The sequence below is a fragment of the Pangasianodon hypophthalmus genome, chromosome 30, assembly GCF_027358585.1.
Source record: "Pangasianodon hypophthalmus isolate fPanHyp1 chromosome 30, fPanHyp1.pri, whole genome shotgun sequence".
Classification (NCBI taxonomy): Eukaryota; Metazoa; Chordata; class Actinopteri; order Siluriformes; family Pangasiidae; genus Pangasianodon; species Pangasianodon hypophthalmus.
The window spans coordinates 5283556-5300324 of NC_069739.1; the positions used below are offsets into that span (position 1 = coordinate 5283556).

The 16769-nt window shown below is 40.1% G+C and overlaps 1 protein-coding gene across 7 annotated transcripts in view; it reads left to right on the plus strand.

Annotated features, from left to right (window-relative positions):
- The window catches only part of epha7 (eph receptor A7), a 77852-nt gene extending 61898 nt beyond the window's left edge, over window positions 1–15954 (plus strand). Inside the window, exons 8-17 of one of the 7 annotated variants that reach the window (XM_053231746.1) lie at window positions 1245–1389; window positions 2127–2182; window positions 4804–4929; window positions 5380–5565; window positions 6451–6512; window positions 6665–6874; window positions 7118–7333; window positions 11028–11221; window positions 11889–12044; window positions 12845–15954. In XM_053231746.1, coding sequence (XP_053087721.1) covers window positions 1245–1389; window positions 2127–2182; window positions 4804–4929; window positions 5380–5565; window positions 6451–6512; window positions 6665–6874; window positions 7118–7333; window positions 11028–11221; window positions 11889–12044; window positions 12845–12959 — 1466 coding nt within the window. In that variant the 3' untranslated portion in view covers window positions 12960–15954. The remainder of the gene's footprint in view (window positions 1–1244; window positions 1390–2126; window positions 2183–4803; window positions 4930–5379; window positions 5566–6450; window positions 6513–6664; window positions 6875–7117; window positions 7334–11027; window positions 11222–11888; window positions 12045–12844) is intronic. The other 6 variants (XM_053231750.1, XM_053231747.1, XM_053231748.1 and 3 more) reach the window with 6 other exon arrangements.
- The last annotated feature ends 815 nt before the right edge of the window (window positions 15955–16769 follow it).

Here is a 16769-nt window from a genome sequence, read left to right on the forward strand (position 1 = left end):
AAAACAGCCCGCACACCCTTTTCCGTTGCCTTCGGTCTGTTCACAGACAAGGTCACTGCCAGCTCACCGGCATCAACTCTCAGTTGCGGGTCAAAAGCCATACACTGAAAAACGAAAAGTCTATAAATACACTTCCTCATTAACCACACACAGCTGCACCCATTCATCCGTTACCGCAGTCGTTCTCCGTGACCCCGCCTCCCAATCACAGCCAGCTCTTGACCACACCCCTACTGTCGCTTAAGCATTTTAAAACATTATTGCCAACACAAGGCTTAGGGACAGTGTAAGAAAATGAAAATGACCTGCAATTAGGAGGAATTTAAAATAAAATATTATAATTGTTTTCATGTAAAAATAAAAAGAGATGAAAAGTAGTGATTGGAATATCGCAGCGTGTTGTGTTTATTTAGTAATATTTAGTAATATTACTGTTAGTTTTATTTCTAAAGTAAATTTTTATAATTTCCTATCAGAAGCAGCTTACAGCATTGAGTTGTCGATGCCGGATCTCTGTGTTCTGCTTTTTTCCTGCTCAGAGCCGGTATTTGAGCAGAACTACACGACTCCACAGTAACTCCTGCACAACAAAAAGTGTGAATGCCTGTCAAAATCCCCGCCATGACGTGCTCTTTAAATACTGCTGTCTCGCTGTATAATTTATTGAGCCGGAGCGGCATATCCTGTTCCCTCAGCACTCTGTCAATGCGAGTGCTCTTTTAGCGGCGGAGAAGCGGTCCGAACGTGAAACGCTCCAACCTGAATGTGTCATTGTTTCAGATGAAGGGCACCACGTTACCACTGGGAACTATTAAGCCCATTTTCAGAAACAGTAGAACCGTGCACTCGGAGAGAGCCCCTAAAATAGAACAGAGAGAAGCCGAAAAAAAGGGGGTTACACTCATGTCTAACGCTCATCTACGCGCTAGCATGCTAGTTTAGATGATTGAATGAGCCTAAATATATTGGAGTGGATGAAATTTGTTGGAAAAGTTCACATTTCCTCAGCGAGTAATGGCGGTATTTAGATACAGGATTGATTACAGATACAGGATTTCCACAGTGTAGCCTGCTGCGTTTTTGGGGGTAAGGGGCGGGGTTTAGATGTATTTCAGTTTACATATAATAAAGACGTAGTGTAGTATTAACATATTATTAGTGTAATATAATTATGTATTTTAACTGCTAGTTGTTTTAACAGGCTGTCTTATCTGTGTTTGTGTGTGTATGTATGTGTGTGTTAGCCACGATTGTGTCAAGCGAGCAGAACCCGGTCATCATCATCGCTGTGGTGGCAGTAGCCGGCACCATCATCCTGGTGTTCATGGTGTTCGGCTTCATCATCGGGAGAAGGTACGCTCTCGCGGCCCCCGTTGACTCGCCGCTCCTGTGAGTCTCCTCCGCTCTGGCATGTGCTTGCCTTTTGTTTCCTGTCTCTCGTGGGCGTCACGGTGGATTCTTCCACACACTCCCCCCGAGCTGATCACACTCGCCCATCAGCATGCCACTTGTGTCACTAGTGTCCATGCCAGGAACGAGAGCGTGCTACTTTTTTTTTTTTTTTTTTGCATGTTTTTTTCATTTGGATGCAATAGAAAGGAAGGATGCTCTGGAAAAGGATGAAAGTCCACTTTGTTTCCTTTCGCTGCCGTGTGAATGTATAATATATATATGTGTGTGTGTATTGTTCATCCTCTCCCATCACTTCCAAGCATGCCTGTGTGTGGCTGAATGCTGTGCTTAGCCACTTCTTGTTCAGAGGCCCCCCATAAAGTTAAAGCTTGTGCATATAGAGATATAATAATTTATATTTATACCAGAGTTCTCAAATCTGATTGGTCAGAACTGCAACTCTGACAGTTGTTCTAATGTGTTGTTATTTCTGGCTAATTCACAGGGATTTGTAGAGTATCTAAGCCTAAAAATACACTTAAAAAAACGCTAATTTTTTAATAGTTAGTTGCTGATACGAGGTTTTTGTGAGGAAGTGTTTATTAAACATGTTTGGAAGGAGTCTCCAGTGTTAGTTAGTTTGTGTGTTAGTTAGTTGTATCACTTGTATCCTGGTACAACCTGTTTACAGTCTCTCTCTCTCTCTCTCTCTTTCTCTTTCTCTTTTTTTTAAGGCACTGTGGCTACAGTAAAGCAGACCAGGAAGGAGATGAAGAGCTGTACTTCCAATGTGAGTATCAGGTTTTGCTAGCGTGACCCATATACACACACTCACATTTCAAATGTTTGTTTCTTTAACATCTTTGCCATGAATTTCAGTCAGTTCCAACCTTTCTCCTCAATTACTTTAGCATGAATGTTAGCATCTTTCTTCTTTCCTGTCAGAGCTAAGAGTCATTCCAGAGCATTTTAATAACACTGTTAGATTTTTTTCTACTTAAAATATTGTGTTCTGATATGTTTTTATTAATCTTACATCGAGTTTAGTTGTAAATACATAATTAGCAAGGCCCTTCCCTTCAATACTTTAGCATCGATATCAGCATCTCCTGTCTTTCCTGTCAGAGCTGAGTCGCTTCAGTTCTCAACATTTTAGCATTAACCTTTTTTGCTAAAATATCACAAACTGAGTTCTTTTATCAAGTTTGGCCAGCTTCCTAAAAACAAAACAACAAAAGAGACCCTTTGTCAATACTTTAGCATCAGAATTAGCATCTTCTCTATCTGCAGTTACAGTAAAAACTTATAATATAACCCAGCCTCAGGATATTAGCATAAGCATTAGCATCTCACTTCTTTGCTGTCAGAGCACTTCATGTGCCAACATTTCAGGATTATCATTACTTTTTCTGTTAAGGCTAAAATATTGTCTTATTTATGCCCTTTTGTCATCTCACAAAGTTTTATGAACTTCAACCTTTCGAAAAACACATCAGTAAGAGAGACATTTTCTCTATTAGTTAGCATTCAGTGTTAGCATCTTCTCTTCAGGGCATATATTAGCATCTCTGTTTAACATAAATACTATATATATATATTTTACATGCAGTTCTAACATTTCTAAATATTATGAGAGAAACCTATCCTCGGGATTTTTTAGCATTAACATTAGCATCTCCTCTGTTCTCCTCTGTCAGAGCTAAGAATCATTTCAGAGTGCTTCAGTTCGCAGAATTTCAGCATTAACATTAGCTTTTCTGTTATCGTGGCAAAGGTATTTCGATATCTAGGTTCTTATGTCATAAAGTTTGTTTAGCTTAAACCTACATAAAAACAGGCCAATGGAAGGTACATATGCTAGCATCCCTGCTGTCATGGCAAAGATACTGAACTGATACTAAAAGTTATTTTGAGTCATCTTGTGAAGTTTCGTCAGCTCCAATATTTAAAAAAAAAAACAGGTCAGTAAAAATGAGAACGCACTCTTGTCCCAAACACTTCAGCTTCAATGCTAGCATCTCTGCCATCAGGCTAAGATATTACGCTCTTGGATTGCGCTGCCTGGGATGCTAAGCCCCCGTTCTCAGGCCTTTCACCCAACGAGCTGCTATCCCTCAGCACTCACTAATGAAGCCCCTAGAGATGACCGTGCCGCCGGCCTCCCCAGACAAGCTCCGCTAACGATGCGCTGTAGGCAAACTGCTGATTTGGAAACAAAGGGTCAAGGTGGCAGCGCTAGCTCCCTTGCGTGCAACGTCAACAGTGGCGCTTACTAGCACAAGAAGTGCATGCTGAGTACCTGCCAGGCAGCTTCGCTAGCAAAAAAAAAAAAAGCCAAGGAAGCTACAAACAAGAGCTGCCAAGCTAATAAAGTACCCTCGAATGTGAGATGGTGATGTTAGCCAGGTTAGCTGAGGGAGCGCTCGCTTTGTGCGCTCCTAATTTGTCAGAGAAGCAGTGATAAGACTCGTCGTATCAGCAACGCTGACAGGCTGGATAGACTATGTAATTACAGGAAGATGGGGAACATAAGCATCAGTAGATCGCCATGTTTACACATGCTAGGAGAGCTAACACAACATCTGTATTTGCTCTGTCTTCACAAGCACCAGGCCTACAGCAGATTAGTTTCATTTAATAATTTAATTACTTGTTAGCAATTTTAGCCAATTTTAGCGCAGCATGACGCGGCCTGATAGCGTCTGAAGCACTTTCATTAAATGGGCCGGCGTATCACAGCTGACAGGTAGGCTTGTAATTAGCAAGTTTGAGAGGGAGGGAACATGGTGGGCATTAATTAGGTAAAGAGTACTCTGGAAAAAAAAGAAAGTTATGTCTATGCGTCATTAGCTAGCTTAATTATGTGGGTCAACAGGAAACTAAATTGTAGTTGTAAAATGAAAAACCAAATTAAACTCAGCGACACTATGTATGTTTAGCGCAAATATGTATTCTTTTCATTTAGTTTGGGGTTTTTTTAAAAAAAGAAACATCCACTTGAGGGAAATTCATCAGCTTGGGTTTTCTTTAAAGAAGCATGAGCTACTGTTTAACCCAATGATAATTCATTTTTGGTGTATTGCAATGTCAGACTCTCTGGCTTCTAATCTGAGTCATGTCTCGCAGAATGCAAACAGCGAACCAGATTTGCGAAAGTCATTAGCCAGAGAGCGACAACGCCATATGTCTCCAGTTCTCTGCACTCCTAACCTCCCCTGCAGCTCCATTTGGGGCAGCTTAGATGAAACAAACGAATAGCATTTTAATTCCCTGTTTCGGGGAAATTCACTGTAGGTTGATGGTTTTATTAGAAAGATCTGACACTAGCCTCTATTTATAGCTTCCTGGCTCCGCCCATCGCAGCATGTGTGCGTATTTAATCGTAACAGTAATCCTCTTACCCTTCTGCAGTCAAATTTCCAGGCACCAAAACCTACATCGACCCTGAAACCTATGAAGACCCCAACAGGGCTGTGCATCAGTTTGCCAAGGAGCTGGACGCATCGTGCATTAAGATCGAAAGGGTGATCGGCGCAGGTGAGATCTCTTTTCCTCAAACACACACACACACACACACACACACATAGACACAGTGCCTTGCTTGTTCATCATAATGATAGCCAAATATTTATTCCTTCAACAACCCTTACTGCATTTCTCTGTTCTGATTATTAATAGCCCCTTTGTGGGAAGAGAGGGTTGCAGGGCGGTGGGTGAAATAGCAGCGTAATTAATATATCTCCTCAGGAGAGAATGCGCAAGGATGCGTCATCGTTTGATGAATTACTGCTGCTACTTTCAGATTGTTCCGATGCAACAGTGTTAGCGTACACACAACATGATATATGCAATTACTGGCAAACATATCATAATCATGAGCATGCCTGATATTGCGTACAGATAAATGTGTTCAAACCGGATGCTGAAAGATATAAGGCATATGTGTGTGTGTGTGTGTGTGTGTGTGCGTGTGCATGTGTGTGTTAGGAGAGTTTGGCGAAGTATGCAGCGGTCGCCTGAAGCTTCCTGGGAAGAGGGATGTTCCCGTGGCCATCAAAACTCTAAAAGTGGGCTACACAGAGAAGCAAAGGCGGGACTTCCTTTGTGAGGCGAGCATTATGGGACAGTTTGACCATCCCAATGTGGTCCATCTAGAAGGCGTGGTCACCAGAGGTTAGTTCCCACACACCATAACGTCATATACGCATTGTACCTGATAGGAGGTTGTGATGTCACAAAACATACTCAATGGCTTTAACCCTATCAGAATGCAGTATGCAAATTAGGAGAGGATGTCATCATACGTGGAATCCTTAGCTACAGAAGGTGCAATTGACAGGAAGTGATAGCTTAGCACTCTCTGTACTTCCATGAAAAGCTGATTCATATTTAAGTGTAGTTTGTGATGTCACAAAATCATAATGCATTATGCAAATTAGTAGAGAATGACGCTATATACGGAATCCATAGCTGCACAACCCGTTAGCGCTTAGCTAATTAAGAACAAAACTGTTATTGTGTTTTTCAGCAAGATTGGCTTCTTTTAAGTAAAGCGCTGCAAGTATGACAATACACAGGAGCATTTGAGTTTACAATTTGCATATCATGCATATTCATCGAGCAGTGCATTCTTACTGAGTGCAAAGTTGTAGAAATATTCCTTAGTTCATTTCAAACAAGGGTAGCTCAAGCTTCTGTGTTAGTGACTTTCAGTTTAAATCCATTTAAAGTCTTAAAAGGGGTAAATTTATCTAATTCACCTCAGACGTGGGCTAGCTGACCACTTTATTACCTTCCCACGGCTACATAATTGTATATAGTAACCACAGCTCGATAACTAAAGCTGACATCTATATTGTTCTGGATAATATTAACTTGAGTGAAGCTGTTAATGAACTACTTTGTGCATGTTAAGCAGAAAGAATGCACTGTACCACTCGCCTCTTAGAGCCTCGCTTGAGTTATTTTCCCTCATTACGGCTTCACACGCTAAGTGGATGGAGTTTATCTTCACTACTCCTAATCACATCTAATGGAGTTTGTGCTTCTCTTTGTCAGGGAAGCCAGTCATGATCGTCATCGAGTACATGGAGAACGGCGCATTAGACGCCTTCCTCAGGGTGAGTACGAAGACCGTGTTTTGTTCTCAAGCCGTATCTTTTCATATGAAAGCAACGTAATCGTATAATTGTATAATCTAAACAAAAGGTTTAGAGTCAGTTTTTGGGCCTCAAGATTAAGATTCGGTTTTATTTTATTTTTTTTTTCTCAGAAACATGACGGGCAGTTCACGGTGATCCAGTTGGTAGGTATGTTGCGCGGCATCGCCGCTGGCATGCGCTACCTCTCGGACATGGGCTATGTGCACCGGGACCTGGCGGCGCGCAACATCCTCGTCAACAGCAACCTCGTCTGTAAAGTGTCCGACTTTGGGCTGTCCAGAGTGATCGACGATGACCCTGAGGCTGTCTACACTACCACTGTGAGTCAATAAAACCACCGAGTGAAAGCTACACCATCAGAATACACGATCTGATGTATAGCCGCAGCACAATACTGAGATTAACCCTTGTGTTCTGTTTGGTACAAAATGCTGTTTTAACTCTTAAATGCATTAATTGGTGTTTTGTCATTCGTTTGTACTGACCTCAGGTGATGGGTGTATAAGTAGTGAACGGAACCTGAGGGTTAATCCCATGACTTCTGTTTGGTTGGTTGTTTTTAGGGGAAGATGCAGGATGTAATGAATTTGATGTTTACCCCAGCCACTCATCTGCATTTTACTGAACAGGGCGGAAAGATCCCGGTTCGGTGGACAGCCATGGAAGCCATCCAGTACCGTAAATTCACATCAGCTAGCGACGTGTGGAGTTACGGCATTGTCATGTGGGAGGTCATGTCCTACGGCGAACGGCCTTACTGGGACATGTCCAATCAAGACGTGAGTCACTTTTTCATGCTCATATATGCAGATCATGTAGTATTTTTGAACCATTTGTAGCACCATGCTGGATAAAAAGGATTTCAAGGTTGTGTCTTTTTGCACATATTACTGTTAATACAGTATAAACTGTTAATATAAATAATAGGACCCACTGGATGTACATTACTCATTCTTACCTTTTCCTGCTTCCCTTTTCTTTTTATTTTCCTGTAATTTCCTGAATAATTCATATTAGTTACTGAATAATTTGCTTTCAGATGAAGAAGAAAATAATAATCTGGGTGTTTAAGGGCTGAACTAATCATATGGTACATAGAACATCATATAGCATCAAAGTTTGAATGTTTATATATTTATGAATTTAATTCTAAAATCCCATATTTTACTTTTAAAACATGTTTTAAGTGTGCGTTTCCTAAACGTTTTTTGCTTTATGTAGGAAAATTAGCTCTGCATTTATAACAGGATTATTATTTTTTTTTAATTCTGTATCAATTTTGTAAAAATATTTTTAAAAAATGAAAAAAAAGTATGTTTCTTAAAAGATACATTATATATTTAAGTAAGTAGCTCATTTCCAACAGTTGGCTGAATCTTAAATGGCCAAAGAGTGCACTGTGTACATAAGTTGTACCATGCAGTTATTTTATTTTACAGCCTATGTAGTGAGAATATACAGTGAAGAAGAAATGTGTGTATTGGAGGGGGTGTAAATTTAAAATAGTCTTGCATCAAGCTAATGGTAAGCTTAATATTAAGCTAAATATCAGTGACCGAATCATTACTGAGTGTAATTAAACAAAAAGAAACAGACAATATGAAGTTTTAATAAAATTATACCAGCTCATTGTGTATTTTTTTTGTGACACAAGCTCATACTATAGCATTGTTGAATTCTTGACTCTGATTGGTCAGAAGGTGTTTCTATAATTTATCATTTTCTATAACCGCGTCTTTGAGAGTGAGTAGTTATGCGTATAACGGGTTTATATTAATGAGCTATAATATGTTGTAATTTCTATAGTATCTAAACCAATGAGTAAATGAATTAAAAAGTTGTTTTGAATACTGATTGAATTGAATACTGATTTTTTTTTTAAGTACCAAAAATTTTGACAAAACACAAATTTTGAAGGAATTTGACAGCCCTGGTGCGTCGTAATCATTCATTCACAGCATGAGCTTATTTGTCTTCATTTATGAAATAAATGTACTTCATCATTGAGTCTGGAGTTGTGCTTTCTCCACCTCTCCTGCTGTTCCAGCAGAAAAAAAGGCGTAGATGACAAGCTCCTCCGCCTCCTCTGCATCTGGCCTGAAGCTGATCGGAGGAGTACTTCCCTCATTAGTGCACTTATTTAAGCTGGTTTAGGAATGCATCGCTGCATCCTGCTTCATTTGTCTCGAGTCCTGAGCACCTGGCACGAAAGAGTGTCTAACGCTGATCTTCGTCTGATTGTGTAAATTGATAGAAAATAGGTTTTAGAGAAAGAACGGGTCACTTTGCATTTAGAGTGCCTTTCTATCTTGGCGATAGATGCTTAACCTCACTAATGAGATGTGATAATGTGAAATTTATTGTTAGCAGAGCATGAGACATGCCAAACTCCAGGTTTGATCTAGAGACCTTTCTGGCTTTCATCTCGGTGGAATTGATACGTAGGTGCGCCGAGACACTCTTCATCACTCAAGCATTGAAATTCCGCCCTTGTAGAGGATAATGATATGTACGAAATGGAAGAGGTTTTAATCCATCGCTGTTTGCAGGCTTTGTTAGACACTCGGTGTCAAAATTACACAAGCTTGTACTTCCTCAGAGAAGATAAACACCCCTTAACAGAAGGGCTAATGATGACTTATAATTGCCGCGCCTGCTAGCGGACATGTTATGCAAATGCGGTGTGGTAAATCATTCGTTTTAAAGCTTCGAAACCGGCCTGTATGGCGCACCACATCCTTGACACACATCAACGTCAGCGAATTCTGCACCCTGTCAGGACGCTCCTCTTGGGTGAACAAGGAGAGAGAGAGAGAGAGAGAGAGAGAACAACATTTACATTTCCGCAACACTTTACTTGCTTTGACACTTCTCTCTCTGTAGATCCACAAGTTTTGCCTGAAAAGACGAGACGAGAATAGCAGATGAACCTGACTTGAGGGTAAACAGACATCTATTATACCGCACCAGAGAGAAAAACAGCTCCCAGTCCCGGTTATGTTGACTCATACTTAGCTAGTTCACTCAGGTCAGGAGCAGCTTTAGCAAGAGAAAAATACGATGATTTCGTTTCTCTCCAGAGCGTTCCTCGAGTAAGGCAAGGGCGTGTGAACGCCGGTTGCTGTCAGGACTCGCAAACATGCCGGGTGCAGTCACCTGAGGATTAGACTGCGTGTCTAGTTGGCTAATTTAATGCACAATGGCAGGTCTAGACTCAGCTAATTGCATGTGTTTAACCTGTTTTATCCACCTCTTTAAAACTTCGCAAAGCTGCAAGTAAAACCTAAAAGATTTATTTGACAAAATATGTTTGTTTAGCCTCTGATTAAAGGATGAAGTGCTAGAGTAAAGAGAGAAAGAGGGAGAAAGAGTGCTCAAGTGCCTGATCCTTATCTCTTTTGGTTACAAAAGTGGAATATTTACATATTTTTTCAGCTCCTTTTTCTTATTTTTTCTGCTCTTTCTAGGTTGGTGAAATCTCATTGGGCCAGTTGGGGAAACTGGGGAGGAATCTGGATTTCTTATGCTAAATAATGCTAAAATAGCCTTGGTTGATAAAATAGATGAAGTATAGCCACTTTTGAGGCTAGAATGGGCAGTTTCACCAAAGCTGGACAGCTGAAGATTTCAAAAAATGTCACCTGATCTTTTAGCAATTTTCAAACCTCCAGCCTCAGAGTCCTGTTTTTGGTTGATAGGAGTAGAACCTGATGTGGTCTTCTACTGTTGTAGCCCATCCTCCTTAAGATTTGCTGTGCTGTGCCTTCTGAGATGCTTTTCTGCTCACCATGGTTGTAAAGAGTGATTACTTGTGTTACTGTAGCTTTCCTGTCAGCTGAAACTAGTCTGACCATTCTCCTCTTACTTCTCTCAGAAACGAGGCATTTCTGCCTGCAGAACTGCCACTGTCTGCCACTCATATATATATTTTTTCGCACCATTCTTTGTTGGTATTCCATTAAATCCTCTGAGAAAAGTGTTTTTGCACATATTCTTTAGTATAAAGACACTCCAGGAAGTGTTCACTCTTTTCTAACAGCCAGACAATAAAATATAGATGTTGTTTAATATGACGTGTCAGAGAAGCACCAGTCTCTGGGGTTTTAAGTAAGCTATTGAGTTCCTAGCACAGGAACAGCCTATGCTCATGGTCACTATGGTCATGCGATCAAACAAAAAAATTGCACAGCTACACCCCCTACACTGAGCACTAATACTGAAGGACAAAGCAACCAGTTTGTATTAAAAGATTTTTGTAGGATTTGATCTTTTTGGTTCCTCCTGGTTTTTGTTACACATATACAAGGATGTACAAAGAGATTTCGTAATAAATAATTATTTAATTTTTAAAGATAAGATATATATATTCCCCCAGAGGTCTATCTATCTATCTATCTGTCTATCTATCTATCTATCTATGGATAAAATAATGGAACAACTAAGGTTCAAGACCATATCTATCTCTACTTGAAGGTCATCAAGGCTATCGAGGAGGGGTACCGTCTTCCGGCACCCATGGACTGCCCTCCAGGACTCCACCAGCTCATGCTGGACTGCTGGCAGAAGGAGCGAGCTGACCGGCCCAAATTTGACCAGATAGTCGCCATTTTGGACAAAATGATCCGCAATCCCAGCACACTGAAAACGCCAGTGGGAACATGTACAAGGTAAAAAAAAAAAAAAAAACACAATGGTCACGTTCATCAAGAATCTGATTGTGAAACCTTCTAGTAGTGCTACCAGTGGTTCAGTACTCATTCTTCTATGATATATGAAATTGTCTGTGATATTACTATAGCTGTTTTTTTTTAGTGTAACTGGATTTAACAGACAATCCCTGTCTGTCCTGTGCTCAGCATGTCCACTTGAATAAATCCCAGAAAATCGATATGGTGACACCGCTCCCATGGCTTTATGGTCAGCGGCAGGGCTTTAAAATCAATCGCCGTAATGAGAGACTTTTTTTGAAGTTCTGTGTGGGCGCTGACGCCCACTGTGCCATTTATCAGTTGAAATCCATTTACAGAGGGGAACAAGGCCCGAGAAGGAGGACATAACCTGAGAAGCAGCGGGGGAAAGGAGCTTAGTCCACTTAGCCATCGCTTTTAGTGGGAGGACGTCTTGCTAGCTTTACCTTTGGGAAGGAAAAAAATGACTTCCTGTCTCTACAGAAATGAAGATAAACGATTATTATAACTGTAATTGTTATTAGAAGTAATTGGTCGTCTTCGTGATGTTACGTAATGCATTCTCTTGAGCAAAAGGAAACTGATCCGAGATCCCATGTGACTCATTTCGTTTTGGGTGATCACTTTCATTTCCTGTCATTTCCAGACCCATCAGTCCGCTGCTAGACCAGAGCCCGCCAGACTTCAGCTCGTTCCGCTCGGTGGGCGAGTGGTTGGAGGCCATTAAGATGGAGAGATACAAAGACAACTTCACAGCAGCCGGCTACAGCTCACTTGAGTCTGTGGCGAGGATGACTATTGAGTAAGAAACCATTCATATACTCTTTCTTGCAGCAGAGTTAACGTCTCATTCTGTTCACTACTAAGCAATGGATATCACACTGTTCCACTTTGGATATCATAGCAAGCTTGACTTTTTGAACTTTGTTACACCACAGCACTGTTGAATTCTTGATTCTGATTGGTTCGAAGGTGTAGATAAATTTTTTTTATAATAACAATTTATTTACAGGGACGTTGCACTTCCAGGTTTCTCTAACATGACTGTTTATTGCTGTTAAAATCTAAGTGACAACAAGAACTATGTGACATTCCATAACATTAAGCATAACTATAAATTGATTAAAAAAAATCTTTTATTAGGAAAATTTGTCGTCAGTGGCAAATTGCTGTATGTAAAAGAAATAAAACACTTCAGAACGTGCTATTATTGGAAAATAATCAAATTCGGGGTGGTAACAGTAACTCTGCTTAAACACACCAGCTCATCGTTGATTAGTTTCCAATAAAAGCACACCACCAGGTGTTTTATTCCTTACTTTAACAAAACACTAGATATATTCCATCATGATGGAAAGTAACTTTTATCGTTGTTGCACTTTTCATGAGTTGCGTTTAGCAAGCTTGCAAATCTGAAAGACACATTTCACTGCATTTCTCGTCGAGGAGAAGTTTCTTCCTGATCTATGTCCATGCCTGTCACGCCATAGTAAACACGGCTGTTTGATTCTTGTCTCTTCTCCATTAACAAAATAATGTATACGTCTGTAAATCTTCTATGCTCTGCCGTGGTGATTTATGAGTGTGTGTCTGTGTCGGTAGGGACGTGATGAGTTTGGGAATCTCACTCGTGGGCCATCAGAAGAAAGTCATGAGCAGTATACAGACTATGAGAGCTCAGATGATACACCTGCACGGCACGGGCGTCCAGGTGTGACGGACGGTCGCCGGGAACCGCCCCCTGGGAGCGGGGCGGGGACTTAGAAGATAGCGCGGAGAATCACCGCAAAATAAAATAAATAACACTAATAAAAACCACACGACGTCTCTCTCGAAACGGTGACTCTTCCAGAAGCTGTGGAGACAAGGACTTGTTTCTTCGTTCTCTGGTGAAGGACGTTAAGTGAAGGTGCTGAATCAATGAACGTGCAAAAGGAAAATGGAAGGAGAGAATACTACCTGGAAACACGTCAGTGGAGAGACAGAGCGTTTTCTAGCAATTTGATGCTTTTTAACCATTTTTTTTTCTGCTCATCGTTGGTATTGACTTCACTAGAATATGGATATTTTTTACAAAGATAATGGACAAAAAAATGCACAAAGTAATCAAATCCAGTCAGTACAAAAAAAAAAAATCCAGAGTTGTTTTTGATTTCCTTTTCTTTTCTGATACACTCCAATGGGGACATTTGCGTCATTAACCAACGTCAGTTTTCCCAATTCCTTTAAGTAGGACAGTTTGCCTTATTGGATTTTTAAGTGTGGATTTGACAACAGGGTAAAAAAGTCGCCGCTGTAGGCAGCAGGGCAGAAGCACGGACCTCAGCGTGGACGTAACCTCGGCTTCTCTGCTCGCAGTGAGTCGGAACCTCGCTTTTTTTTTTTCTTTGTCCGACTCCTCCGCATTTGCAATCTCTTGGGAGTACTCCTTGCGAGTGCACGTAAACGTGCCCGGCGTACGGATGGCCGAGTTTTATGATGCGGCTGAAAGTTCAAGAACCAAGAACTTCAAGAACCACTTCTTGACAACAAGCTCTATAGTTCCAATATTACTGTTTTTTGGGTTTTTTTGAACACTTGAAGGCTGCCTGCCTGCCTTTATTTTCCTGTTATTTTTTTCATGAGGTGTCTCCACGTAGATAGCACTATTGAAGACAGTATTTAATATAAAAACGGTTCAATCTAAAATTAATTGTTTGGCTTGCAATTTTTTTTTTCTTGCAGATGTTGCAAATATTTTATGTTTCCACAATCCAGTCCAGTCAGTTCTAAGTTAAACTGATATTACCTTAAAACCTTAGAGGCGAATATAGACTTGAGGTACTTCTTCAGATGAATAATTCTCGATTTTTTTTTTTTTTTTTTTTTTTTTTTACAGGAAATGTATTATTATTATTTTTTTTTTTTTTGCAGAACGTGCTCGTTCTCGCTCAGTTGTGGGAACTAGACAAAGTGGATGTAGACTGAAGGTCATATATAAATATAAATATATGTGAGTCTGGAAGAGATGGATCAATCAGAGCAATAATTACCGAGATGGTTCTTCTTTGTGATATTAAGGTGCTATGTAGATTTTTACCATTTTGGCTCGTCAGCTAATCACAGCAGAAAGGGAAAGATGTTGGAGAGTGTGATTTATATATGGGTTTCCTCTCTTTTCTGGGCAGCGGGGTCATCGAAAAACCACAAGAATGTACTTTTATGTGTGTGTGTGTTTGTTTGTGTTTGTGTGTGTCTTCCTTCTTGATTAGAGAGCTCGAGGAAAGAGGAATTCACTTTTTCAAACATGCGGTTAAAGCCAGATTCTCAGTGCCATCACACGCTGGTCAGTGTTGGGATCATTCCCAGTATCGCACACGGATCACCAGTTTCCCTTTTTTTTTACATTTAGTTTAATTTCTATTGGATTTTATGGCTGCTCTAAAATTACACAGGAAGAATAACAGTACTAAAATGGTTATAAACTTGCAAAAATGGGTTTTATTAGTTTGGGGTTTGGCAAACACAAAAAAAAAAAAATAATAAAAAACACTTGTGGTGTTTAGTCCAGATGTTAATTTTAAAAAGCCATTACGTAAATAAGATGTTCTTCTATCCAATGTGCTCTGGTATAAAAGCCCTGGCCCCCAGGCAGTGTGAGTGTGTGTGTGTGTGTGTGTGTGTGTGCTCTTGGATCAGATGATGCCCCTATCTCCGCTCCATTGCGCTGGCCTCAGCACTGGATCGGCTCCAGCCCTTTTTTGTTTCCCCAATCGAATGCTAGTGGAAAGGCTTTCGGTCAGCACAAACCGCTCTGGCTCTCATGCAAGCGGCGTATTTTTGCCTCGCAAATTGTAAACACTTGCATCGTTTCCTCCTCTCGTCTCTCTCTCTCTCTCTCTCTCTCTCTCTCTCTCTCTGAGCCCTCTCCAGTCTTTAGGGACAGCCAATTTGAGATTAACGCCAGGGTTCAATCGATCCTCAGTGAAGGCCATCACGACACTTCAATGACAAATCTGCTGTACTGTTTAAAGCTTGACAGTAGGACGCGGGTTCAGACGTGGCCTGTGCTGTTCGTTGAATCTAGGGCTGAGTGTGTCTTCTTAGAAATATTTAACAAAATGCATATGAACCACCCCGAATTGAATAAAAATCTTTTTGGAAGATTCCAAAGATGTCAGCACTGTTGATTGTGTCTGGTTGGAGGGAAACTTTGTATATGATCTGATTGTAAAACTTGTACATTTTTTTTTATTTATATTGTTTCCTTTTTTTCTTTATTTTTTACACCTTTTCCTCCGTAGTGAGCTCTGAATTCATTGAAAATGCACTATATTTTTCTATATCGCTTGCAAATGTTTTAGTTCACCCGGATGTACATAATTTCTCATGTAGGACCAAAGACGGCCAATAAGTTTCCATTAAAGATTTTTTTTTTTGTTTTAAGTTTTGTTTTTTCCTGTCTTTTAGGTTCAAATGTACAGTAAAATAAATTGTCCATTTATTACAATTTATTATTTATTTTGTTTTTCAGCAATGGGAGGATGGAGAATTCGAGTCATTGGTTCGAAAAAAGTATTTTCCCCAACTGCAGATCTGTAAAATCATTTTACATAGATTATTTCTTGTTACATAGACCATTTTCTTTCTTTTTTTTTTTTTTTTTTTTTTTGCTTTGTAACCTTTGTAATAGACTGTACATATATTTTTGGAAATATAATACAATCTCTATAGAGATGTCTGAGTTTGAATTTGTTATTAAGCCTCAGTGTTTTCTTCCAGGTTGAAAGTTGTCCTTATTAAACATTATTTTCATATCGGTGCTTGTGTAATAGTGTAGTGATCGATACACGAGCACATACAATCTGCGGTAAAGAGATGACACTGCAGAACATTAATATCCCATAGGGACAGTTTGTATGTTTGTGTGTGTGTGTGTGTGTGTGTGTGTGTGTGTGTGTGTGTGTGTAAATTGTCAACACTCTCTCTGACCAAGCCTGGGATAGTGTCATTAAAAATACATTATCCAAACCCTGTAACCTGGGAGAGTTAAGCTTGTCTCCTCCAGAGTTAAACAAAGCAGCACTAATGGATTTATAAAGATTATATCTCTGCAAATATTTAAATATTTATTTTATGAACTTGGGAGGAATCAGGTTTCCATAGGTGGGTGGAATGCACTCTAGCGAACACTGGAATGTGTTAATAAAAGGTCTTGGCTATCAGCCATGTTCCGTACACATGAGGGTGAATAACAGAGGTGCCAGCGTCTACAGTTTAGCCGTAGCAGTTACTGAGATTTTCTTGCCACGGCTATACAGGAGACGCCTGAAAAACAACACTAGACCATACGGAAATGTAATTCAACTGAAGGGGAAAGGACGTAGGATGTAGAAGATGCACACTTGGTTCTGGTAATGTTTATTTTCGCTTCACGTTGTCTAGGTGAATTTGCAAACTTTGGTTTCGTGAACCAATAGAAATAGGGTATGGGTGTGGTCTCTGGTCAGTAAGAGAGAAGTCATTTCAGCGAGTCAGATCATTTGAC